This window comes from Wyeomyia smithii, chromosome 2, assembly GCF_029784165.1.
Source record: "Wyeomyia smithii strain HCP4-BCI-WySm-NY-G18 chromosome 2, ASM2978416v1, whole genome shotgun sequence".
Lineage (NCBI taxonomy): Eukaryota > Metazoa > Arthropoda > Insecta > Diptera > Culicidae > Wyeomyia > Wyeomyia smithii.
The window spans coordinates 153,638,658-153,665,539 of NC_073695.1; the positions used below are offsets into that span (position 1 = coordinate 153,638,658).

Genomic DNA, 26,882 nt, shown 5'->3' on the forward strand with positions numbered 1-26,882 from the left:
CGCTCTATTTTGGTAGTAATTGGATAGATTTACATCAAAAACGTGTTATTTTCGTATAATCAACACAAAATAGGTGACATCCATTTAAAACGTCACCCAATATATAAAATATTACTTTAAATTAGCTTGTTCCATTTTTTTAGTGTCTTTTTACACATGATATAAAACGAAGATTTAGAAATTTCCATATAAATCTTCATTTAATGAAATGTCAATAAATTAAAAAAGAAGAACCAGGAGGAAGATTTTTCTTTTCGTATATTTTCAGAAGGCTTTGACCTGTCTGTCAATGAATAAAGCTTCGACGGGACTGCCCGGAAGGTTACTAAATCATAAAATTAATTTCACAATATTATGGATTTTTCGCGGTTGGTTTTCATAATCACTTATTTCGTCAACAATCCATGATTATTTTACTCATTCAACGTTTTAAATATTGCAAAACATTTTACTTATCTTGTAGATTATGTCCTGTGAGAGAGAAAAACTATTTGACATAATTTTTCAAATTCATACGCCACCCGAGCAGTAGCACGTATTTTTCAAGCTGACCAATTTAATGTGAAATAATTTTGAAATATAACAGTTTGGTTTATGTGATTAGACACCAATGGGTTCTGAGATAGTATGAGGGAATGTTTTAACTGAAATCAATTAAAAATAATGGAAATCGTGTAATTTGTATGTCGGACTTTTGGCCAACTTTTTGGGTCAAATACTCCTATGTGCGTTGGAGAGAACGCATTTTACATTCAAAATTTTATTTCACCTATACCATTCATACCTGCTCGTGGTGAAGAATTATTTTGGTCTCTCTTGTTCTCATACAAAACCAAAAAGCAAAAACACTGTGCGATCTCTCGTCGCTTTTTCGTCAAGAGAATTCTTTGTTCTCTTCGGTATAGCGAGAGTGCCTTTTTATGATAATTGTACAGTACCACCCGCATACGTGCAAGGTTATTTTGTACATATTTTTTTAATGAATTTCATTGTGGCCCGAGTTGAAAACCGAAAATCTTGACTAACGACAATCGTTTTTTACATTGTACCTAATGTCGCAAGCAGTACTATGTATAGCACGTCTGATATGCATTACTCGCAATATTAGGTATAATAAACGGTATGAGAAAAAAAAATATTGTCGTTAGTCGAGAAACGCGGTTTCCAACTCTACCAAAATATTAAAGTAATTCTACTAACTGGTTTCAACAGTCGTGGGGTGTACGATCCAAGAAAATTTGTTTAGCATTGTTTGAAAGGTTGAAAGATTTTTAGTTAATTTTTTTCTATCAATGTTGATTGTGAATTGTTACTTAATGTCTGCTTAAAAAATCTCTTGAATGCGATCCTGTCTTACCTTGATTTTGATAGATTTATGATCACCTTTTTGTCCGGTCATTGAAGCAAAAAAAAAATAGATTTTTATGCATGTTCAAACTTTTGGAGCGAACTGTATGAATGATGCACTGTAAACTCAATGTAGGATGGAACAGCAAGAAATGAAAAAAATTCTTCCTGCCCCGAACTTTAATCCAAGTTATAAGCCAATTTTTAGTTGTATTTCATCTGTTTTTTTATATCAGGCGATTCGTGCTATCGATGCCATATCACCTGATATCCCATACAATCGAGCTGTCATCGGATATTTCCTCGGCTACATGCTATCGCGGATATCATGTTGAAAAACCAATACAAACCAGATTTGTAGCAGTTGGCAACACGGCCCAAAGACATTTGACGCAACCCTACAAATTTCGAAACTCGCGTTGCATGCGAAAAACAAGAAAGGAAATATTTTTACTCTTGTCATCCCGCACATTTTGACAATTACATATGAGAGTTCGCATTGGTGCGAGCCAACTAGCTGACATCTCTTCTCTAATTGCATTGCTCTTTTTGTCTAATTTTTGCTTTTAATTTGTTTTTGTTTTCTTCTCTTTTCAATTGCCAAAAGAAATCTCAAATTATATCAGCTCACTGTAGTGTGACCACCCGAGGTGATACCCGATATTATCTGGCGATATCAGGTGATATGCGGCGTAGTCTGGACAAGGCACAACACTAATGAGCTAAGATACACAAGTCAATCATTTTTCGAAACCAACTATCAGCTGATTTTTTGGTTACCCGACCAAGGCTGTAGTGGTGAGATCTGGCGTAGAAAGCTCTATTGGCATTCATACTCCACAATGATGCCAGAGCTGAAAAAATAAGTTAGCCTTGCCATTGTTGAAAGAGATTTCGATGCTTGTTTGCTCTCACACGAAATTCTCTTTAAAATTGTTAGAAAATTGAGAGGTTATCATTTTCGCTCACTCTAACTTGTACGGACAACGACGAGATTTCGCATAAGTGCGAATTATGTGTGCGAATAAACATTTAAATATTGTTCCTGTCCATAACGGAAGCAACACTTTGTTGTTTTTCTTCATCTGGTTCTAGCTGTCAAACTATCGATAATTATCGAGAAGTTATCGATAGTTTCAGGAGTCTCTCGATAATTATCCATAGTCATTTTAGTCGATACTAGCTGATACCCGGCCCGCGTTGCTGCGCAATTAGGTTTACGGCAACCGCATATCTATCGAATGTACATGATTTTGATCAAATATTAACATTACCATCTATAAGGCTCTATGTATTCTCCCCTAAAAACTGTTTTTTCTGAACCATGTTTCTACAATGCGCCGATTTTTATCAAAACTCTAACAAATACATTTGAAAAGAATAAATAAAAAAAAAACTTTACGGAATGTTCTGATACTAAGTTTATTATTTTGGCTAGGAATAGCCCAATCATTATCCAAGTCTCTAATCAAGCAACACGTGCAAAAAGACCCACATACCAAACATGAATGAATTGAAGTCGGTTATTTCGATTAAAAATAATTTGAAGAGTGTATTTTACAAAAAAATAAAATAAATGGGTATTCATTCATTGTGATAACCACCTCAACTGTTAAAGTTGGGTGGTAAACAATTATTTCCGTCATTATAATCTAGTAATAAAAATGTTGGTGCCTATACAGTCAGTGTTTTTAACGTGGGGTATACGTACCTTGTAAAAAAAACGCTGATTGGAAAATCCGCGTAAAGAATCGTAGTAAAAAAGCTCAGCTAAATCAATAGTATCAGTAAAAGTCCAAATTATTTTAATTTTAATGAGATATTCATTTTTTAATGTTGTGTTCAAAGCCACAACCGCAAATTTGGCGTAGAACTACATCAAGCTGTTTATAACATGGCTTGCATTATTGAATTCGAGAACGATTACAAAAGATGGGTTCAATAATTATGATGGATTATCATGTATTAACATGTTTATGTCTATAACTATCACCCATCATTTTGTATGTTTTCCAGAAACCGAAAATCACCATCTTGGGTTTGGCGCCTGGTGTTCGGTATTGCGGAAACCGGAAATCGCCATCTTGGATTTTAAAATGGCATCTGGATTTGATTCCCAAGCAACATATTTTATTACATCTAAGTGTCAGTAAGCATTATACGACAAATTAGAAAAATCATATGCGGCCTCTGCAACAAATATCATTACTACTATGTAACCTGAAAAGCGCAAATTTGAAGTCTATGTGCAACCAGTCCAGTTGTTACTAATGATGTTTCTGTCCGACCATTAGGTAACATGATTTGTAGCATATCGATCGCAGCGAAACAGATGCATATCATGAAACTTTTCTTGGTCAAATTGAAGTTTCAATTCAACAAATTTCTCAGCATATTTGTCTGGCTTTTACCCGCAACATATTTCAAAATTTAACCAGCATGCCATGTCATAATATGTGAGTGGTTCTCTGTGCATATACATGATTTTGACATGCAAAATAAAATCCATGGTGAAACTGATGATTTTGCTCACGTAAAAAGCACGCGCCCCGAAAATGTTAGGGTATTTAATAACTCAATTACTTTTATTCACCATTCTACATACTCGTTCAAAACCATTTTCAATGCCGGATAAATATATCCATATATCCATATACCATATATCTAACAGTAGTGTAAATAAAAGTAAAAATTAATAGATCTCTTTTATTGTTGGAAAACATTTATGCAAGATATGTCTATATGAAGCAGATTTTTTTTTCATTTGCTTGAGATAATCGCCATTTTTATCATCTTACCCGAATTTACACTGCCGGTCAATAGAGTGGCTATATCTTTCGTGGAACCAAACACACATATTTATTAAAGGAAAACCAAAAGATATGAGAGTAGCATAACGAGTCAGTTTAATTGAAACGAAATGAGAGAAAACTCTCAGGTTTTTCAGGTGTTTTCAACGCGGATTTTTATACTAGTTTTCCTTGCGCTGACTTTTGATTATCGCGGTTTTTTACGCGAGTTTTCGAATCAGCTCGATTTTTTTCGCGGGTTTTAGAATTAATGCTTTTTTTGCGCGGATTTTCGGATTATGCGATTTTTGCGCGGGTTTTTGAACCAACGCGCATTTATAAATAATCTTGTTTTATATCCGAATTTTCGTTTTCAAAAGGTTACAATGTAAATTGTTAAATTGTAACTGAAATTTTTATTAAAACATTCTCAGGAAATATTTTTGCTCAAAAAATAATAATAATGTTACTTTTAGATCTTCCCTTTGAGCAAAATCATTTCAAATCGCCTGGAAATACGCGAAAATTTAATCGACCATTTTTGATTTGAATGAAACTTTGCACACGTATTTGGCTCAGCAAACTGAGCATTTTCCACAGATGGAGTGATTTTTTACAACCATGAGTTACATTCTAAAAGGGCGTATGCCTTTTGGCATAGGTTTTATTGGAAACATTGTGGCCCAGAAACCGTTGGTTGTATAGAAAAACTGTCTGAGAATGAGTTGCAGGGATTTAAAAATGCATCATAAAAAAAATATACACTGTACAAAAAAATTTTTTTTTGACAAAAATAAATTAAAAATAAATATTAAATTTCAATTTAAAAAAAAAGGATTGAATTTTTTTTTTGATTTTTTTAAGAAACTTGACGTTAATACGCAACTTTTAAAAAAAAGTCCAGGATGGAGAAATGAAAAATAACTTTTTTATGGTAGATTAATTTTTTTTATGAAAAATCTAATTCAAACATTTTTCAAAATATTTGTATTCTGATGATTTTAAAAGATGCAGAGAGTCATTTTAATTCAAAAAGCATTTGGTAGCTAACATTCTAAAGGCATTGGTTTTCGAGTTATTTCTAATTTAAGCTCGAACAATTATTAAAATTTAGGAAAATGCACGTTTTTCTTAATTTGTCCATGGTTCTCCAGCAAAAACCATACGTTCATTGAAATGCTTGATCAAAAATATACAATTCATTCTTTGACAACAAAACGATTGGGCGAACGGTTCTCAAGGAAAGAGTATAATGTTCTAGGTGATATAAATATCTATAAGAATCAAATATTTATTTTCGAGTTTTATTATCTTTGGAACATATTTTTTTATGACATAGATACTTTACAGAACTAGTTTCGCCTTATATTTTATATACATCATAAGTAAATGATTCGTCATCTTTTGAAAACAGCTTCGTTTGTATCTTATTTTCTGAAATCGGAACAAACGAGTGATACTTTTGTGTGCCAGCTATTATTTTAGATTTTTTGAAAATATTGCTCCATTCTGTTACTCCTTGTTTATATTCTTCATACCCAAAACCCAACTAAATGACATTTTTGATGAATTTTCATTACTTTTCTGATTAGCCCAATCATACAATTCTTTTGCGCTGGGATGTTCATGTTCTTTAGCTAAACTTGCATTTCTTGCCATTCGTTTTAATGTGCCACCAATTGCATCGCATGGGCCTTTACCATGAGAAGTCGCAAAAAAATGCCACTCTGCATCGACTTGCAAAGTTTGCAAATATCGCCTTTTTCAACTGTATTTTTGTTTTCAAAAAACTCATTAATTTGGCAATGAACACCTGAACCGCAACAGTATCATGATGGAGTACTTCCGATATTATGATGAAGCTGATATTCTTAAGTGTTCCAGATTCTGAATAGTAAACAACGAAGGGATGAATGGTGGCTTGACTACTATTCCAATAACTACTTTGAGCGGCATCTTGAAGAACAAATGAATAGTTTTCTGAGAAATCGCACACTATAACAACTTCACCATCTTTCAAATTATTTTTTGCTTCTCTCATGTAAGTCGACTGTTCAGTCGAATGGAGCAATATTTTCAAAAAATCTAAAATAATAGCTGGCACACAAAAGTATCACTCGTTTGTTCCGATTTCAGAAAATAAAATACAAACGAAGCTGTTTTCAAAAGATGACGAATCATTTATTTATGATGTTTATAAAATATAAGGTGAAACTAGTTCTGTTAAGTATCAATGTCATAAAAAAATATGTTCCTAAGATAATAAAACTCGAAAATAAATATTTGATTCTTATATATATTTATATCACTTAGAACATTAAACTCTTTTCTTGAGAACCGTTCGCCCAAATTAAGAAAAACGTGTATTTTCCTAAATTTTAATAATTGTTCGAGCTTAAATTAGAAATAACTCGAAAACCAATGCCTTTAGAATGTTAACTACCATAAGCTTTTTGATTTAAAATGACTCTCTGCATCTTTTAAAATCATAAAAATACAAATATTTTGAAAAATGTTTGAATTAGAATTTCCATAAAAAAATTAATCTACCATAAAAAAATTATTTTTCATTTCTCCATTCTGGACTTTTTCTTAAAAGTTGCGTATTAACGTCAAGTTTCTTAAAAAAAAATTAGAAAAAAATTCAACTCTTTTTTTTTAAATTGAAATTTAATGTTTATTTTTAATTTTTTTTGGTCAAAAAAATTTTTTTTTGTACAGTGTATATTTTTTTATGATGCATTTTTATTTCCCTGCAACTCATTCTCAGACAGTTTTTCTATACAACCAACGGTTTCTGGGCTACAATGCTTCGAATAAAACCTATGCCAAAAGGCATACGCCCTTTTAGAATGTAACTCATGGGTGTAAAAAATCGCTCCATCTGTGGAAAATGCTCAGTTTGCTGAGCCAAATACGTGTGCAAAGTTTCATTCAAATCAAAAATGGTCGATATTCGACCATCGGTGATTTCGCGCGATCTTGCTCCTTTTCCTATTATGATTTTTGTTGCAATAGGATTAAATTTTTAAATAATGTTTGCAATGGTCTTCCTATTTGAAAATAAACATGACATTTTAAGATAAGGTGTACAGAAACTTTCAGTTGGTAGTAGAATATATTTGACATTATAGTCGGAAATCACAATTCGGTCACAATCATTTACTATCAAACTTTAGCATGTTTCTTGGTCACTTGTTTATCGTCCGAATTTGTTTGACTGAAACAACGGCATCTCAAATGTTGCCAGTATATTATCCTGTAACAAGGCTTGACAAATCTGGTCACGAAGTAACTTATGCTGCCCATGCATCTTGTTATAATGTAACGAAGCGGTCGCATAGGGAAACCACGGCACAGTGGGGCGACTTCATACGGAGGCTGGCCAAGCAAAAAAAGTGTCGATAAATGCGACAAAAACTTGGTATTTACATAATTTTGGGGCGCTGAACACGAATTTGGCATCCATTTTTTGTTTGGGGCCGTCCATAAAGCACGAAATCCAATTTTTAATATTTTTTTTGCACTTTTGTCCTTTTTTATAGAATTATATAACCTTTGACCACAAGGCGTCGTACACAAATTGCATAGCGCTAAAAACTTAGATTTCAGACCCCCTCCTCCCTATGTAACGATAAGTAACGTTCGATATGACTCCCCCCCCCCACTGAAATTACGTAACGCTGGACAACCTGCTCCCCCCCATCCAAATTTGCAATTTCGAGCAAACATCACAGTTACGTAACGGTCTCAACTACCCCCCCTCCCCCCTATGTAACAATAAGTAACGCAGGCTTGACCCGCCTCCCCCCCTCCCTTCATGCGTTACGTAATTTGTGTACGACGCCCAAGTAGTGCCACCGGGCATCCTCCTATTGAAAAAATACGTAATTTATGGACGACCCCTCGAACTAAATAAATTTTGCCTAAATATATGTATTTTTGTAATATGTAATTTTTTTAATAAACTAGAACAACATAAGTAATACAAACTAATTACAAATTGAAAAAATCATTATCAGCATCATCATCTTCCGCTGTGATCGGTTAAATCTTGTGTTGAATTGTTTCAAGAAAATTTGAAGTTCATTATACTTATCAGCAGGAAAAATGTCTTTCGCTGCAATTTTCATTTCTTCTAGTGATTTTCGATGTTTCATTGTTTCATATCTATTTTATCTTCCTAATCCGGTTTCTATGGTTGAAAGAGGACATTCTAATACATGTATAACACCATGAATTGACAACTAACTAGACATTGAATTAGGTGGTGCCGCTGAAGTTGAAGGCTCCATAATAAAAATCAACGAATTTATGAATTTGAAAACCAAGACACTGGAATGACACAACGTTCTAAATGAATTCGAAAAGGTGTGGAGGGCGACGACTGTTCTTTGTTTTTTGTTTTTCATAAAGCAAAATGTGTGCTTTACTTTCGTATGCCAACGAGTGCGAAGCAAAAGCAATTCTCAAACGGGTTATTGTTAGCCGGAGTTTGATGGTATAAATTTGCTGCTTCAATCAGTTTAGCGAATTTCATGATCATAAATTGAAAAGGGCTGAATTTTTTTAATATTGTTTTAAATTTGCAGAAAGTGATAAAGTTTGACATAATTAAAAGTTTCATAAAGATTTGTTTACTATTTTCTTATTGAACACTTATTTTATAACTTTTAATTGATAAATTTTGTAATTTTCGCCCAAATTTTTATTTTATTCTTACGAATTGAGTTCGAGATCATAAATTTCCAATAATGGGGTATCACCATGATTAATTTTATCCAGGATTAATTTTAATCATAACCATTATGATTAAAATTAATCCTGGATGAAATTTCAAACTCAGAAAAAAAAATGAAAAGAACTGCTATCGCTTTTTTTCACTAACGTGACAATTTGCTCAGTTTTGCGCAGCAGCGGACAGTATGCATTTGAAAGCTTACGTTTTTACCTAAATTTTGAATGTAGTCACAACCGTGGCAAACTGCGGCAACTAAACTTTTAAGCTACTTTTCTACAAAAAAATCACGTTTTTTTTATTTTTTCTAGTGTCAAGCCTATGTTGACCAAATTTTACAATATCTAATGAAAAGGGTTTGTTTTGCACAATATTTACAACAACTTTTTTTCTGACGTCAAAAAAATCCAAGCTATCATTGAAGCTACAGAGCGTTTCAAAGTAATGTACTTTTTTTCAAAAAAAGACAAAAAACGTCAGTTCGCCAAGCTTTGAAAAGCCATAAAAAATTCAGATCACATGACTTATTAATTTGTTAAAATATCTATAGTTTAATATAGAAATGAACAATGGTCCGTCTTGCCCATAGTTTTCCTGTGTTGTGTTTTCATCGCAAAGAGTTTGGGAACAAGGTAGCGATGCCGCTTTGACTGCACAACACAAGCACAAAACGCATAGACACGGATAACTAAAAAACCCTACCAGCTATGACGGTGCGGTGATGCAGGCAAACTGGGTGGTGAAAAAATTGTTTACTGGCCATCCAACACATGATTAGTTTGGTAAAAAATGACGAATCTGTTGCAAATAAGTAGCGCTGTCCATGTTTTTGGTCAGCTAAGCAAACAAACTTCGAATCACATCTGCAATGTAACCTTTCAAAATATGTTAACTGCACAAAAGTCGTCGACTAGTGGCAATGTGTCAATTTTGTTTGTTATTTTGCATATTAGTTGCATGTAAACATGATTGTTACAAAGGATGATTGATAAAAGTTACTGTTCGACTTCGGAGTTACACTAACCACTATGTAACAATACTGTATCTTAGAGAGTTGAAAAGTCGTTTCGCGTCATATATGTGACCTTTCCCTCTCTCATGCAGACTAGTATGTTTCACAGTAACTGCAGTGAGATCACAGTGCGACTTTCTTTTTTATTGCTTTTTTCAGGAAAATGTTACAAATGCTGCTTGGGTTTCCAATCTCTGGGTATCATATCGATTCCGGAATGATCATTTTTGGCTGTTTTCCAGCATCCTAACGTTGCAATTTCAGATTCAAAAATAGCGTCTGTAGTCAATTTTTAGCTTCCGTGCAACACAAATATTGGGTAGTATTTGGTAGTTTCCAGTAGCCGGAAATCGCCATCTTGAGTTACAAAAAGGACTCGTCTGGACTTGTTCTCCGGTTTCCGGGCATCATCTTGACTACGAAATAAATATTTTTGTCTCTTTTCCCACAACCGGAAGTTGCCACTTCGGATTGAAAAATAGCGTCAGGGGTCCATTTTTGGACTATGTACATCATCTCGATAACGGAAACACCTATTTTGGGTGATGTTTGGAGATTTCTGAAAACTGGAAGTCACCATCTTGGATTTCATAACAGCGTCTTGTATGATTAAAGGTCTCTTGGGATCATTTCGATTCCAGAAATACCCATATTGGGTGATGTTCGGTTGTTTCCAGAAACCGGAAGTCGTCATATTGGATTTCAAAATAGTCAAAGAAGTCGATTTTCGGCCGTTGGTTATTATTGGTATATGGTATTTTCGGTGACCGGAAGTCGCCATCTTGCATTTTTGAATAGCGTCTGGACTGGTTTCCGATCCCTGGGCATCATCTCGGTTCTGGACTGTCGATTTTTGGCTGTTTTCCAGCAAATGAAAGTTGCCACTTTGATTTCAAAATAGTATCTGGGGTCGATTTTTAGGTATTATAGGTTGGTTTCCAAAAACCGCAAATCATATCATATTGGGTTTCAAAATGGTCAGTGAAGTCGATTCAATGTGGTATTTGGTCTTTTTCGGTAACCGAAAGTCAAAATAAGCAAAGCCTTGGTGCTACATTCCGTATCTAAAATTCGACCTTCTGTTTCACTATACACAGACTTCGCAGCCGACTGTTAAGTGTACAGGGCAATTGCGGGCCTAGCGCTACGATCCTACTGACACTAACAATTTCTCCCGAGCCGGGACTCGATCATACGATGACTGGCTTCTTAGGCCAGCATCGTACCTCAAGACCAGCTGGGAGATTTTACCGAAAGTCGCCATCCTGTGTTTTATCTCGGTTCTGGGATGCCTATTTTGGGCTGTTTTCCAGCAACCGGAAGTTGCCACTTCGAATTTCAAAATTGCGTCTAGGGACGATTTTTGGCCTATGTGCATCATCTTGATTGCAGAAGTGCCCATATTGGGTGATATTTGGTCATTTTCGGAAACCGTAAGTCATCATTTTTGATTTCAAAATAGTATCTAAAGTTGATTCCAGGTCTCTGGGCATTATCTCGATTCCAAATAAAACGATGTTGGGTGGTATTCGGTCTTTTCAGACTGTTTTCTGTAACCTGAAAATCGTCATTTTGAATTTTAAAATGCTGTCTGGAGCCGGTTTTCGGTCGCTGGGTATCATTTTGGTTCCATAACAAACCATAATAGGCGGTATTTGATAATTTTCAGAAACCGGCAGTCGCCATCTTGGATTTCAAGATGGCGTCTAGATTTGATTTTCAGTCTCGGCACTGTTCTGGTTTGAGAAATATTTATATTGGGTGGTATTGGACCGTTTTGGAATGTTCTCCAGAAACCGGAGAATGTCATCTTGACATCTTGGGTTGATTTTCGGTTTCGAAAATACCAATATTAGCCTGTTGAGTTCAAAACATGTCTCCACATTTTTCAATAGTTCAATAGTTCACGTGATAACGTTACAATTTCGCCGCATACTGATAGAGGTATAACTGATTTCCCAATCTATTGTTGTGAAAACGAAGAAAATCCGTTGGAAACCAACATCAATATAACACCCTTAAGGATTAATACACCCTGCAAAATTAGCAATCTCTGATTTGCAATACGAAAAATTCTATTCCCTCCCCTCCCCTTGCACACGCTAGTGGAATGAAGCGACACTAATGTATTAGAAACATACCCGAAACGCAAAAATCTCTAGATACGAAATTTCAAGATGAACTGTTAGAAGGCTCGAAAATAATGACGGTTGTTGTAATTTCCCCTCCTTTTAACTACGCCACTGAGATACATAAAATTTAAAATCACGGAAATATACCTCGTATTTGAGATCTCACGTGTACAGAATAACACAGTGATCTTGTTTGGTGTTCAGAAGTGTTATTGTTTGGCATTTAGGAGTTTACAATGAACAAATTTGTAGTTACTCTCGTCTCCGCTTTTTCCCTTCCTGTATGAGATAGACATAATTTAAAGTGATAGAAACATATACGACCTTTATTCACCGAATTAAATAATAACCGGATAAGCGGTTTAAAAATTAAAAAAGGTTGACAACATTCATCTCCCCCCCTCCCTTTTTCTTAACTACGCTACTGAGATGTAGTATTTGTATATAAATTTGCACGGTTATCGGGGAGAAAGTTTTCACGTTCATGAAACACAAATTCATCCCTTTTGCCTACGCTTATGAGATAGAGCAAAACTAATATTTTAGAATTACTCCCCGTACTCGAAAACCCCTATGTACAAATTTTCACGGTAATCGGTCCAGTAGTTTTTGAGTCTATTGGGAACAGACAGACAGACAGACATTCGCATTTATAGATATAGATTTCCCATCCCTAGTCTGGGAATTTATTCTCACATTGCGACAGCTATGTCCAACAAACTCAGTAAATTTGTATTGGGTTCCAGGACCACCCAGGACCGATTCTTTAACCTAGCTCTCTTACTTACCTTACCAATCAGACGATAGCCGTAGTGGCTCGTGCTGTATCAAGAAGCTGTTGCCATGCTGCTCGGTTTTGGGCTGTGTTTAGCCAGTACCCCAGACGTCTTATCACCCGCAAGTCTCTTTCGATCTGATCGAGCCATCGTGCACGCCGCGCCCCTTTAGTTCTGGTGCCGGCAGGGTTGCTGAAGAAAAGCAGGAATGTTACAGTCGACGCAGATTTTGCGTTTTTTGCGTTTCTCGCGGATTTGGCGCGTTTTTACTACTCCATGGCGCGGATTTTGCGGAAAGCCTTTCCATCTTGCTTTCAGCAACCTAGAATATTGAATATTGAAGGATTTCGCACCAATTCGACTGAGTAGTTGGCAGCACCTTCTCATTTCGATTCAATGAAACTTTGTGGGTGCAAGGCAATTAAGCAATTTTGCATACTTGCTTCATTTTTTATTTATTTATTTTTTTCAAAATATAATGTGGACTAGCATTTGAAAAAGACTGATTTTTTTCGATTTATCTACTGAACAAGGGAAAAATTTTCAAGGGATGACTTTTGGGAAGTTGTCAGAAATTTCATTTCAAATTATTAAAGAAAATTACTTTAGAAACAAAAAGTGATTTAAAAAAAGGTCATATCTGATTTAAAAAAAATTCCAATCACAATTGATTCTTAGATAAACAATTAAGGTGCCGCCACTCAGACGCCAATACACCACTGCAATAGTTTCTAAGACATAGTTGATCGTATAAAGCATGGTAGGCTACGAACTATTCCGTCTTGACGGATTAGTTCAGACTTTCAGAGTCTTTATGTTATAGCTTTTGACAGTACAATCTCATGCTATACATTTATATCGCATACTTTTGAGCCTCATAAGCTCATAGTTTTTGTGCTTCGTGTGGCAGCACCTTTACACTGTCTAAAACTCTTCGGAACATTGAAAAAAGAGCACTCTTAAGGGAAAAAGCTTATCTAACAAAAACTTCTCTATTTAAAAATCTCAATTTTATTTAAAATGCAAATATCCAATTTTATTCAATCTTTAAAATTTTATCAATGTGTTCATTTTACCAACGTTCAAATGGTTTTTTTAGTACAAACGCGAACAAAGGTATCACCGCACCGCAAACAAACAGACGTGTCACGAAATTTCTTTTCGTGGATTTCAATGACAGTCAATTCAAATAAGTTTGAGTTACGCGGAATAAGGCAGCGGTGATGTCACTGACAGGGTTATCAATAACATTTTGGAATAAACTAGAATAATGTTGGAAATAAAAGTGGAAAAAACTGGAATCCTAATATGAGAGGAACAAAACTAACATGTGAGAATACGATTAGGCAAAGCTTATTTATTCGCTTAAGATTTTGCTTTAGATGGGTTTTCTCTAAATTTTATTAAATCGCGTGTCAATTTCGCAAATGGATCACAGATATGACAAGGTGCCAATCACTTAATATGTATAGTATTCTCGCTCCAGGTCACAATCAAAAATATTTAATTACGCCAAAGTCAGCCCTATTCGAATACAGAATTTACAAAATTTTAAAAAGTTGCTTTATCCATTATTCAGCCTTTTGCTTCTACACTATTTTTATATTTTTTAATCCTATGTCTTATCATGTTGCTATTAATTTGGATGAGTTCGTGCGAGCAGAGGATAGGAAGAAAAAAATTAGTGAAATCCTTATTGACTCCCTCCTAAAGAATGTTTAAAGATGAATTAAGATACAACTTTTACTTAAGGGGTAATATCTACCAAATGCTCAAAAAAACAAGGATATTTTTTAAAGGACATTTGAGATGTAAGGTATATAAATTATATATCATTGAATTAAGCAACTCTTGGAGAATAGAAAAAAATTTATTGCTATTTTTGTGCAGCGATTGCCGTGAAACGCTTTTTTTAAAAGTTCTTCCGCGGCGAGCAGTAGAAGTCGTGCCCAACGCCACCTATAACCAAAACAATTTTTTTTTCATTATCTACATAACTGTCGCTAGTGAAGTACACATTATCATATTTTAAGAATTTTTCTTCGCAAAATGGCAACGGTTTGAAAAAAAATTCTTTTTAGACAAAAAAAATCGACTTTTATTGTTTGTAACTTTTGTTGTTGTTAATCAATCACCAAAATCGTGTGTACTTCACTAGATAATCTAATGAAGAAGCTACAGTTAAAATTTCAAGTCAATCGTATCACAGAACAGATATGCAACTTCGAACAAAACTCTGCTGCAAATCCTAGCCCACGCTTTTGCATTCGTTTTTCGCTATTCCATCCCACATTGATTTTACAGTGGATCGTTGAAACAGTTCGCTCCGATAGTTTGAGCATGCAACAAACATCTATTAATTGCTTCAATGACCAAATAAAAAGGTGATCTTGAATCAATCAAAATCAAGTTAAGACAGGACCGCATACAAGAGATTTTTTAAGCAGAAATTCAGTAACCATTCACACTCAACATGAATAGAAAAAATTAAACTGAGAATTTCTCAACCATTCTAACATTGCTTAACAAATTGTCTTAGAGCGTATACCCCACGACTGTTGAAGCCATTTTAACCAGTTAGTTGAATTATTTAAATATTTTCGTTGGAGTTGGAATCCGAATTTCTCGACTAACGGCAAAAAAAATTTTCTCGTACCGTTTATTAGACCTAACATTGCGAGTAATGCATATCAGAGTAATGCTTGCGACATTAGGTATGTAAAAAAAAGATTGTCATTAGTCAATATATTCGGTTTTCAACTCGGGCAACAATGAAATTCATTTTGAAGAAATGTTCATAAAAACGATGCACGTATGCGGGTGGTACTGTACGATTATCATGAAAAGGCACTCTCTCTATACCAGTACCGAGAATAAAGAATTCTCTCGACGAAAGTGCGGCGAGAGTTCGCACAGTCTTTTCGCTTTTAGGTTTTGTATGAAAACAAGAGAAACAGATATAATTCTTCACGACGATGATACCTGATGAATGGTATAAGTGAAATGAAATTTTGAGTGTAAAATGCGTTCTCTCCACCGCTAGATGTCGATACTTAAAATAAACAGATTTTGTTTCGTTTTTGGTTCCCTAGTTGAACAGATGTGATCGGGTGTAAACTTTTTCAGTTCTACTGCTCGCCGATTTGAGACATGGTTTTGAGAAAAACGCGTTCAAAGTTTCAATACGCTATAAATCTTTAGAATCGCAATAATAAAGCCCCTAATATTTTTTCTACCTTCAGTCAGCTATCCCTGGGCCGTAAAATTGTCCTTCCTGGGCTTTATTTTCCTCTTCTTTCTTTTTGTTATCTGATGTTAAGCCTGTATCAGACTAACCGTTGCAGCGGTCAACCGCTACCGTTCCGTTCTTTTTCGACCAATCAGAACACAGCGGTCGACCGTCGCTTGTTGTTGTTGCAAAAAATAGAATCTTTTCTAGTTTTGCCGCCGACCGTTCCCAACGGTTGTCGGCTGCTGTCATTGACATGGTGAAGGCAAACGAATCTCTTCACACCTACACAAGATCACATATAGAGACTTGACAAATGAAAATGTGTGCTTCTCTTTTTGGCACACACGACAGCCAGTCAAAACATTGATAGCACCGGCAACGCTGGCTGGCGATGTAAAATCTCGACCAACGCACACTGGCAAAAATAAATCCAAATTCCCACTAATTAAAAGCCGCTGGGCTGGATACCTTAAATATAGCATTTCTTATGTAAAATTGGCCAATAAATCGATGGTTGATATTTTCATTCTGTGCAGGGCGCGGGAAATGGTCTATATTTCCAAAAATACGCAAAAATAGGGTGAAAAGAGGCGAAAAAGACCATTTCCCGTGCCCTGCCCAAAATGAAACCATCGTCAATCAATTTGTTGACCAATGTGGGAATTTGGATTTATTTTTGCCAGTGTGCGTTGGTCGAAAATTGATATCGCCAACCAGCGTTGCCGGTGCTATCAATGTTTTGACTGGCTGTCGTGTGTGCCAAAAAGAGCAGCACACATTTCCATTTGTCAAGTCTCTATATGTGATCTTGTGTAGGTGTGAAGAGATTCGTTTGCCTTCGCCATGTCAATGACAGCAGCCGGCAACCGTTGGGAACGTCGGCGGCAAAAATAGAAAAGATTCTATTTTTTGCATAAACAACAAGCGACGGTCGACCGCTGTGTTTTGATTGGTCGAAAAAGAACGGAACGGTAGCGGTTGATCGCTGCAACGGTTAGTCTGATACAGGCTTTAGGCTGCGCTTAGCCTCGTTCGCGATATCAGACATGCGATGCTTAGCGACTTTGGCTAGGTTGGCGTTCAATCCCACGCAAAACTCAAACTTTCCACTCATATTTAAGTACTTTTGAATATACCTCACAGTGAAAAAGTATAGAAAAACTCAAACAAAGAATGACACAACGAGAACGGCTGATCGACGTAACAAAGGGAAATTGTGAGTAAATACGTGCTGTAGAGACGCTATAACGATCCAAACTTGATGCCGCGACCACTATACTTCAAATTTGAAACACGATAACTAGGGACAGTGGTAAATCGCGATTTCGCGGAAGCCGCGAATTCCGCGGAATCCAGCATCGGCCGCGAAATTACCAAAAATCCGCGAAATGCCACGAAAAACAACAAAACGGACAAATCTAAAGATTAATGGGCACCTCTATGGCAACGGGAGGCCTTTTCCTACGCAACCAATAAAGATGTATTACTGCTCTCTTACAACGAGATTTTGTCAGCCTGGGTTGAATTGTTTTCGAATGGTTTGGTTGCTAGATCCTCTTCGGGCAAAGATTTTGGTGATTGGAGACCAGCATGATAGAGTTCCAGAGTGTGCAAAATCGAAGTTGAAAGATGTACCAATTTACTGCCGTGAGATGTCATTGTGACGTAGATCCAAGTGATCAGTTTTTCAGTACGGCCCAAAAACGATTGCATTTCTTTGCACTTTTGTATTGAAATGGTGCCTACGTCGCTTTGTTTTTTTTTTTTGATTTTATGCAGCGTACGAATAAGTAAAAACGAAAAAGGAAGATATCAAAAGAAAGGTCTTTGAAAAATGAACAAATTGGCATGAAAAACTCATTTTCGAAAAAATGGCACTTACGTCACTTTGTCATATCACGGCAGTTTAGTTCAAGTAGCAAACATTTTTGCATATTTAAAAATAGGCAACAGTGAGATTGATATTATAATTTTGGTAATTATTCGAAATGCGGACGGTTTCTTAAGGTTTTCCGGTTGGTAAATAAATATCTATAGATTCCCGGAAACTCGGTAGATGCGGAATGCAGCGTGAATCAGAATAACATGAATAATACGTGCATACCGACACCAAAATATGATTGAAGATAATTTGGCAGTAGTCCGTTGCCGTTCTGCAAAGAAATCATGAATCGTACGGTTAAATTACCCTACATTAAATTGACTAAAACAGTCTTTTTATTGTTTTTACCCAAAAAAGCACTTCATTTGGCGCTTTCTAAAGAAAAGGTTGCCGCGAAATTACCGCGAATTCTATATATTTTCTATTTTACCACCCGCGAATTTTCAACTTTTTTGCCGCGAATTACCACTGTCTCTAACGATAACGATTAAAGGTAACTTCTGCTAGTTAACAAAACCTCGAAAAACGAGCATCGCCAAAATTATCGAAAAATGTGATTTTGGAGCATAAAAGTTGTTCGATAAAAATTGATTTAAATGAATTTTGAGTTTAGATCAGTACTTGGGCGATGTAGATTTTGATTCTATGATAGTTTTAGCATGATTTAAGCCCATATCAAAAAATGACAAGAAAAAAATTTGTTGGTAGATATTACCCCTTAAAAATATTTTAAAAATAGACAGAAACAATGGGAACTTGAGCTGATAAAAAATGTGGATAAAACTGCAAAATATACAAAAACTGGATGATTTTGTGATTCGACTGTTTCACTCGAGAAAAATTTGAAGAATCTAGTTTAAATTGAAACATTGGCATCTCTGGTAACATTTTTTTAGAATTTTGTATGGAGCTTACTTATAAAAATGTTTTGAACTGTTATTTTTAGCAAAACTTTATATGAATTGCATTATTAACTACTTATTGAATGTTCCCGGCAATGTACTGGATTAACGAGTTAGATTTTAAAGTATGTATCAAACCTCTTAGTCCACATTTTTTAAATCTCGTCATTCAATTCTCTCTTCAAACATCAATTTTATATCTTACTGGTGCGTTACTTGTTATAATCATACTTCTCTAAAAAAAGGAAAGGAGAGAAAAAATCAGTGATACGAACATTTTGCATTTATAAATAGGGTTGTTAAAGAATTTTTTTCAGCATTATTCCTAACATTGGCACAGTAAGGGTTTTGACTTACGATGAACTTTAGTTTCTAAAGTTCATGTTCAAAAGTTGTTGACGAAAGACAAAATTCAAATGTCCTGCGTTTCAGACTCAACACAAATGAGCTATACATTAGCGTGGGACAAAAAATTAAAGTCAGCTACAAGGTTCAGTTTCCATACGAATTCTATGGAATAATCCACTTTTCTAAACTTATTCTCTAGAAATGTCCAGTTTGCTCATCGATGAATGATATTAGCAGGAAAAACTCTTCTGAGGACTGTAAGGCGCTACGATGCTTGTAGAAACCATGCTTAAATCAATAATTTTTAATAGTTTTTTTCGGCTCGGATTTAGTTCTCACGGCGCGGATCTTCAACCCCGTGGCGCGGTTTTTGCGGACTCAAAATCAAGATTTCTGTAACAACCCTGGAGAAGTGATTTCACAGGGTTGGTGTCCGGCATCTTTACGACGTGACCGGCCCACCGCAACCTATTGACTTTCGCCAGGTGTGCATCGTTAAGGCCCTCCGCCAGAAGCGTCGTTGTATCGATTCCATAGAGTACTACCGGTCGTATCAGGTACATCGTCAACTTTTTGCTTCGTCTCAATACACTCGATCGAAGTGGTCATGTCCGAGCCAATATCTCCAGGTGGTTTTGTGGTTGTCCCTCTGGGGAAATAAGATACTGCGGATTGCCAGTCTACGGAAAGCTGCGAAGTTTACGCATCGCTGGCCGTTGTCCTTCGTCACGGTGTGCAGGCTGTGCGGCCGATCACTGGCTTATATATGTCTTCCCTACCGATTTAAGCGTCATGTTCTCGATGACGATCTTGATGTCTGTACGCAAACGCAAGCAGCTAGCAGCTGTGTGTAGAACGTTTCTTCCTCTACATCGGGTCGTCCTTCGTGAGAGCAGTGCACATTGAGGGTAGTGTAGTTGTAGAACCGGCCTTTCATTCTTAACAAACACAACCTGTCGCTGATCGTCTGCCACTCGATCGCACGACTGTACATCCTGCCCAGCACTATAAAGCCGGTACCCAGCTCTTTGATTGTGCCGCCGCTCTGGTAGTAATGTGCCCTGCGGCCATAACTTTTTGCTGGTAGTAATGTGCCCTGCGGCCACAAGTCCGCCGTACCTTCTCTTCTTTCCGGCAAAGCTCCTAGAGCGCATTTTAGCATGCTGCTTTAGCTGGCGCAACACCGCATTTTGAAGTTTAACCGTTCGCTTCGAACCAGTCGCTGTCCTATCCTGGGGAACAGAAGCAAAGACAACCTGCTCTCCAACGAGAACAACTACTCCTTCACTGTCAGCATACGACCAAGTTCCCACCGGTTCACCGATCTTCCCTTGGTTGCTCGTATTCTAGTCGGTACCACAAGGAGGTAGGGATATGGCAACTAGTACAGGTGTACTGCTAATACCGTTTACCAAACCTAGCTCATCCAATATCGAATCAGTGATGTTGAAAGAGGATGGCATGGACGCTGTAGTCAAGATATTCAAATACATCTTTGGAGATTCAATCCCAACCAAAATGATGCACAGGAGCTATAAATCGATCACAGACACCTTTTTGAATTCAAAGATGGCGACTTTCGGTGTCTGGCAAACAGCCGAAAATGACCAAATACCATTGAATATGAATGTTTCCTGAACCAGAATGACGCCCAGAGGTCAGAAATTGATTTCACATGCCATTTTGAAGTCCATAATGGCGCCTTCCGGTTTGTGCAAACAGCTCAAAATAACCAAATACCATCCAATATGAAAATATCCGGAACCAGAATGTTGCAATAAAGTAAAAATTGACCTCGGGCACCATTTTAATTTGCAAGAGACAGCCGAAAATGACCGAATAATACTCAATATGGATATTTTCGTAATCGAGATGATGCATAGACACCATTTTGAATTTAAAGATGGCCACTATCAGTTTCTGAAAAAACAATCAAAACTACTGAATACTACCCAATAAGAATGTTTCCGGTGTCAGATTGATGCCAGAAAAACAGATGAAAATGACCGAATAACACCAAATATGAATACATTCAGAATAAAGGTAATGTACAGAAACCAAAAGTCGAGGATGTTGTCATTTCGATAGAAGCAACCATTTCAAACGATTTGTCTTTTGACTTTGATCATATCTTTTGGCTGATTCGTCGTGCATTTGCAGAATATAAACACATCACAAGGAATCAATGAATTTGGAATGTTCAAAATTATTTGATTAAACAAAAATGAGCGGGACGAAGTTTATATATATATATATATATATATATATATATATATATATATATATATATATATATATATATATATATATATATATATATATATATATATATATATATATATATATATATATATATATATATATATATATATATATATATATATATATATATATATATATATATATATATATATATATATATATATATATATATATATATATATATATATATATGTATATATATATATATATATATATATATATATATATATATATATATATATATATATATATATATATATATATATATATATAATATATATATATATATATATATATATATATATATATATATATATATATATATATACAGTGGTTAAAATTATCAAATGAGTTTCACAACATTGAAACTATGCTTTTTCGTCGTGTAGGTGATACATATTACCATGACAATCGGTTTCACTATCCGATATGCGATGTAAACAAAAGTGTTCATCGTTACTTGACGTCTCAAAATGAATATAATACCCAACAAGAACGAAACAGAAGATATTCGGATCAAAAAAAATCAATTTCGATTTGAGGTACTGATATTTTTTGAAGTGCAGTTACATTTTTTTTATTTCGAAAATAATCTGAAATGGATAGCAATACCAACTGGAAGCTCTTCTCGTAATAACGATATTATCAAAACTAGAAAGCTTTGTGCAGGTATGGTTATCGTCCATATGTTTTCAACGTTGTAAAAAGTGCTTCAACATAAAAAATCTTCTTTTAGGGAAGCGTACGCTACAGGAAGTTGCTTTACCGCTGATTGCACGTGGGCGATGTCAAATTAATGTTGGGAGCGAATGCAAACATTCCTAAGTCGTTTTGGACGTCGGGAATATCATCCGGCATATCCGTACTAGTCATTCTTCTGAAGCGTATGAGCATGGTTTATTCAAAGGTGATGAAATTACACAGAAGAAACTAAGAATCATCACCAATAGACAGGTCGCTTTAGCCGATCAATTGTTCATGAATTCAAATAATAAGTTTGTGATTATGATTGAACTTATTTATGAGAAATATCATTTATTAGAATAAACGTATTAAACGTTATAACTTAAATAAATTTAATGAATTATATGCTATGATGGCTGCTGTAATTACGTATGAACTGGTCTAGGTCAGTCGGTAGCTTGTCGAATCCCAGAAATTTAATATTGAATATTGCATCTGAGCTCAACGTAATACAAATATTCAGTACAAGTTACTGACACTGATATTCGTTCTCATTTCCGTGGTGATGATAATGAATTTCAACTTTGACAACATATAAACGAATGTGAACTTTGACTGAGGAATGAATACCAACAAACAATGAATACCAACAAACGTGATATATATATATATATATATATATATATATATATATATATATATATATATATATATATATATATATATATATATATACATATATATGTGTATATATATGTGTGTATATATATATATATATATAAATATATATATATATATATATATATATATATATATATATATATATATATATATATATATATATATATATATATATATATATATATATATATATATATATATATATATATATATATATATATATATATATATATATATATATATATATATATATATATATATATATATATATATATATATATATATATATATATATATATATATATATATATATATATATATATATATATATATACAACATAAATTATATACAGTACATATATATTCTTTTATGCGTAGGTTAACGCAATACGTACTGGCTTTCGAAGCGTTCCTTTAAGAAATAAATTTAGTGAAGAGCTGGAATTGGCAACACTTCTAGTACATATTGTTATTCGCTCTAGTAACGAAGAGGTGAGTTCAATTCTGAAAGCACATAGTGAAATTTTGATATTAGTACCTATTGTTAAGTGCTCCATTGACGCTTACAATTTTCATTCTAATCTTTCCTTTTTTGCAGAATGGCTGAGGAAGTGTTATGCGTATGTAAAGAGTTACAATTGGAAGTATTAGTTATTTGTAGACTTCAAACGCAACAAGCTAAAACACAACTAACATTTGTTCAAAAGTGCCTGAATATGTTATTTTTAACAAACAGATCGAGCTATTTGGTGTAGAAAATCTATATCTATTAAATAAAAATCAGTTGGTATCTGTAAAAAGGTGCATCACTTGAAATAGAGTCAACGAATTTATATGATTCATTTTGTGTTTGTTTTGTTTTGATCTCCGACGAGTTAATAAGCCATAAAAATAACAATCATCAACTAATAAAGTTTAAAAAAATTAAAATGTATTTGCGCGTTTCCCCGCCTTATACTCCAAAAACAACGTCATTACATTTCTAAAATTGCAGGATATGAGCGGTAGACAAGCTGTTGTCGCGTCGTTATCGAGGCGTCGTTGTCGAGTAAACAAACACCTGTTAATGATTGATTATAATGTGAATTTCGCTCTCGCTGCCTACTACACATTTTACAGTGGAAGGGGGAAAAATATGTATAAAACGACCCCCGGGGCATAATGCCCCAGTCCATGTCGAATCCCAGAAATTTAATATTGAATATTGCATCTGAGCTCAACGTAATACAAATATTCAGTACAAGTTACTGACACTGATATTCGTTCTCATTTCCGTGGTGATGATAATGAATTTCAACTTTGACAACATATAAACGAATGTGAACTTTGACTGAGGAATGAATACCAACAAACAATGAATACCAACAAACGTGATATATATATATATATATATATATATATATATATATATATATATATATATATATATATATATATATATATATATATATATATATATATATATATATATATATATATATATATATATACTAGGGGTGTGCGAAACTGGCTTTTCTGGTGTCGAAACGAAACGAAACGAAATTAACCCTTAATTTCGATTTCGCCAAATTAGTCGAAACGAAATCAAGGTGGATTTCGAGTTCTCGAGACGAAACGATATTGGGCTCTAAATTTCGCGAAATTTCGCGAAATTTCTAAAAATAAAATAAATGTTTCTGAAACATAGCATTACAATGATTTGTAACGTTGGAGCGTACGCTAACGAAGTACGAAGAGTACCGTAGGTATTCAGATATCGATAAACTGATAATGACGAGAAAATCAAAAATGTTAAAAACTAAAATCTTGATGCATTCATTTATACAGATTATATTGCAGGTTATAGCACCTCGATAGATACAAATGATATAAAGGTCAAACTCGAAATGTCTTTGTGAATAATAATTTAATAAACTTCTGAACTGATTCTTTTGGTTTGAATGCAACTATGTTTAAAATAGTAATCCTTCTTTCATAGCACTTTCATCATTCAAAATCCAAGTTTTGTCCTAGAGCTCGAACTGGAAAACATGAGAGATGGGCCCTATGCAAACGTAAAAGCGACGAATCCGATAAGCAATTCCTCGGCGGCCTTCTGATGTATTTCTGCATTCTAAAAGCAGCAAAATTCACAGGAATGGTTAAAAGCTGTAAAACCTTTGGAGGGCAACTTTTTTGTCGCTTTTGTCGACCAGTGTTATTGAATTTTTTTTAACACTGTTTAGTCAGACTAGACTAAGTGACATCTTTATCAATTCGAGGAAAACAAAATTTAAGTTAACTATTCTGTAAACTTTGAAGTTTTCAATATTTTTGCACATTTTTTAATATAACTTGAAATAACTTTTTAACTGAGCAGTTCCACAAAAATGTCCCAGTTTCAATATTTTTCGACATTTTAGATTTGGCCTAAACTTCGCATAAACGTTTCTATAGGCTGAGAAGCTATTGAAAATGCTATTTTGGGAGGGTTATTGTGATTATAAATATTTCCAGAGCCAAAAGTTTTTTGATCAGTGTGACGTCTCTGGAAAAGTTTTAGACAGTAATTTTATCTTTCCGATAAAAAAACTCTAAAAAATTCATTTTTTAATGTAAAAGAAACATTAAAATTAAAGCTTATTTTTCAAAAATCTTTTTTTTTTTGTATAAAAATTACAAAAAAATTACCGAAGCGATGAAGGAGTCAAAAAAAAGTTATATTTAAAAAAAAATTTACAACATGTTTATTTTTGAAGGGACAATATTGTTATCTACAACTTTGCCAAAGGCACTATGCCAATCAAACCAACTGTTTTGATTATAAAAATACTTTAATTACCCACAGAGTGTCCAATCCGAGATTAAAATTATTTTTCCAGCTAAATCGGTTTGTTTGACTGGCATAACTAGTGTCTCTGGTAAGGTTGTAGAAAATAATTTTGTCCTAAAAAAATATGCCCTGTGAGTTTCTGCGAGACCAAAAATAATAAAATGCATTTGGGACCATTCCTAAAGTACGTGGTCATATTTTGATCCCTTTTATACCCCCCTACTCCCCCGTGGTCTTTCGTGGTCTTTTGTTTTGTGATCTTATTCTGCAAATATATGTACAATAAAGTATGAAAAATTTATTAAAAAAATTAAGGTTCAAGAAAACTGATTATTAGTTATTGCGCAAATTGTAAATAGAATTTTCAGTATTATCATTTTCTCACAACCAAAATAACAAATAGATATAGTTGTTTAATTTTTGATAATATTTCATTGTCTTTAACAAATATAATAATTTCCTTACCTGAAAGTATTTTAAAATATGTTTTTCTGTTGAGTATATTCAAAATGATTTTTAATTTGTTGTTGAGTATCAAAATAAATAAAATTTGTTTAAGTAGTTTGATCATCTACGATAAAATTTTCGCTTATAGTTATGGTAAATTGTATACTCATCTAGAAATCATCTAGAAAAATATCGGAATATATATAGTTTGCTTGTCTTTCAGTCACGCGCACGACAAACGAAAGTTACTCAAATTGCCTTTTTCCCAAGCAAACTCTGAAGCTGAGGTACACTAAAGTTTGTTTTTTTTTTTTGTGGGTAGCAACGCAAACACTCCTGTTCTGACTACAAGTTACCTTTGCTTTTAGTCCTCCACTCACCTCCTCTCGCCTGGTATGAAGCCAGTCGTAAGGAAATCAAAGCTAATTGCGTCTAAAACTAATATTCGGCACACGTGTTAAATTAGCACATGGCTATAGGCTCTGATTCAGGTGCATCGACAAAAACCGCCAAAAACGTAATAAAGGACGGAAGGCAATTTTAAGATGTAAGAAAGACATAGTATCAAAGATATCAAGCATGTAAATGAAATCTAAAGTTAACCAAACCACTGTAGGTCGATTATGAACGTTATTTTATAGTTACATGTCCAATAAGTTCTGTAATGTCATGGAATTGACATCAAAATTAGGTTGTCGAGTGATGGAATAAGGCAGTACATGTTGTAATTCATTGATGATAGACTATGAAAATGTCACGAACATGATGGGGATTATAAACCTTTTTGCTCGAGAGAATAAGCAGTTTGGATTTTTTTCAATTGTGTAGCAATTTTTAT

General features: G+C 34.5%; 1 protein-coding gene across 3 annotated transcripts in view; it reads left to right on the forward strand.

The window, feature by feature from the left end:
* Positions 1 to 23,603, forward strand: part of LOC129725653 (1-phosphatidylinositol 4,5-bisphosphate phosphodiesterase gamma-1) — a 603,559-nt gene extending 579,956 nt beyond the window's left edge. Inside the window, exons 12-13 of one of the 3 annotated variants that reach the window (XM_055681705.1) lie at positions 23,164 to 23,277; positions 23,384 to 23,603. In XM_055681705.1, coding sequence (XP_055537680.1) covers positions 23,164 to 23,277; positions 23,384 to 23,392 — 123 coding nt within the window. In that variant the 3' untranslated portion in view covers positions 23,393 to 23,603. Of the gene's footprint in view, positions 1 to 3,363; positions 3,497 to 23,163; positions 23,278 to 23,383 lie in introns of those variants that run through there. The other 2 variants (XM_055681704.1, XM_055681706.1) reach the window with 2 other exon arrangements.
* The last annotated feature ends 3,279 nt before the right edge of the window (positions 23,604 to 26,882 follow it).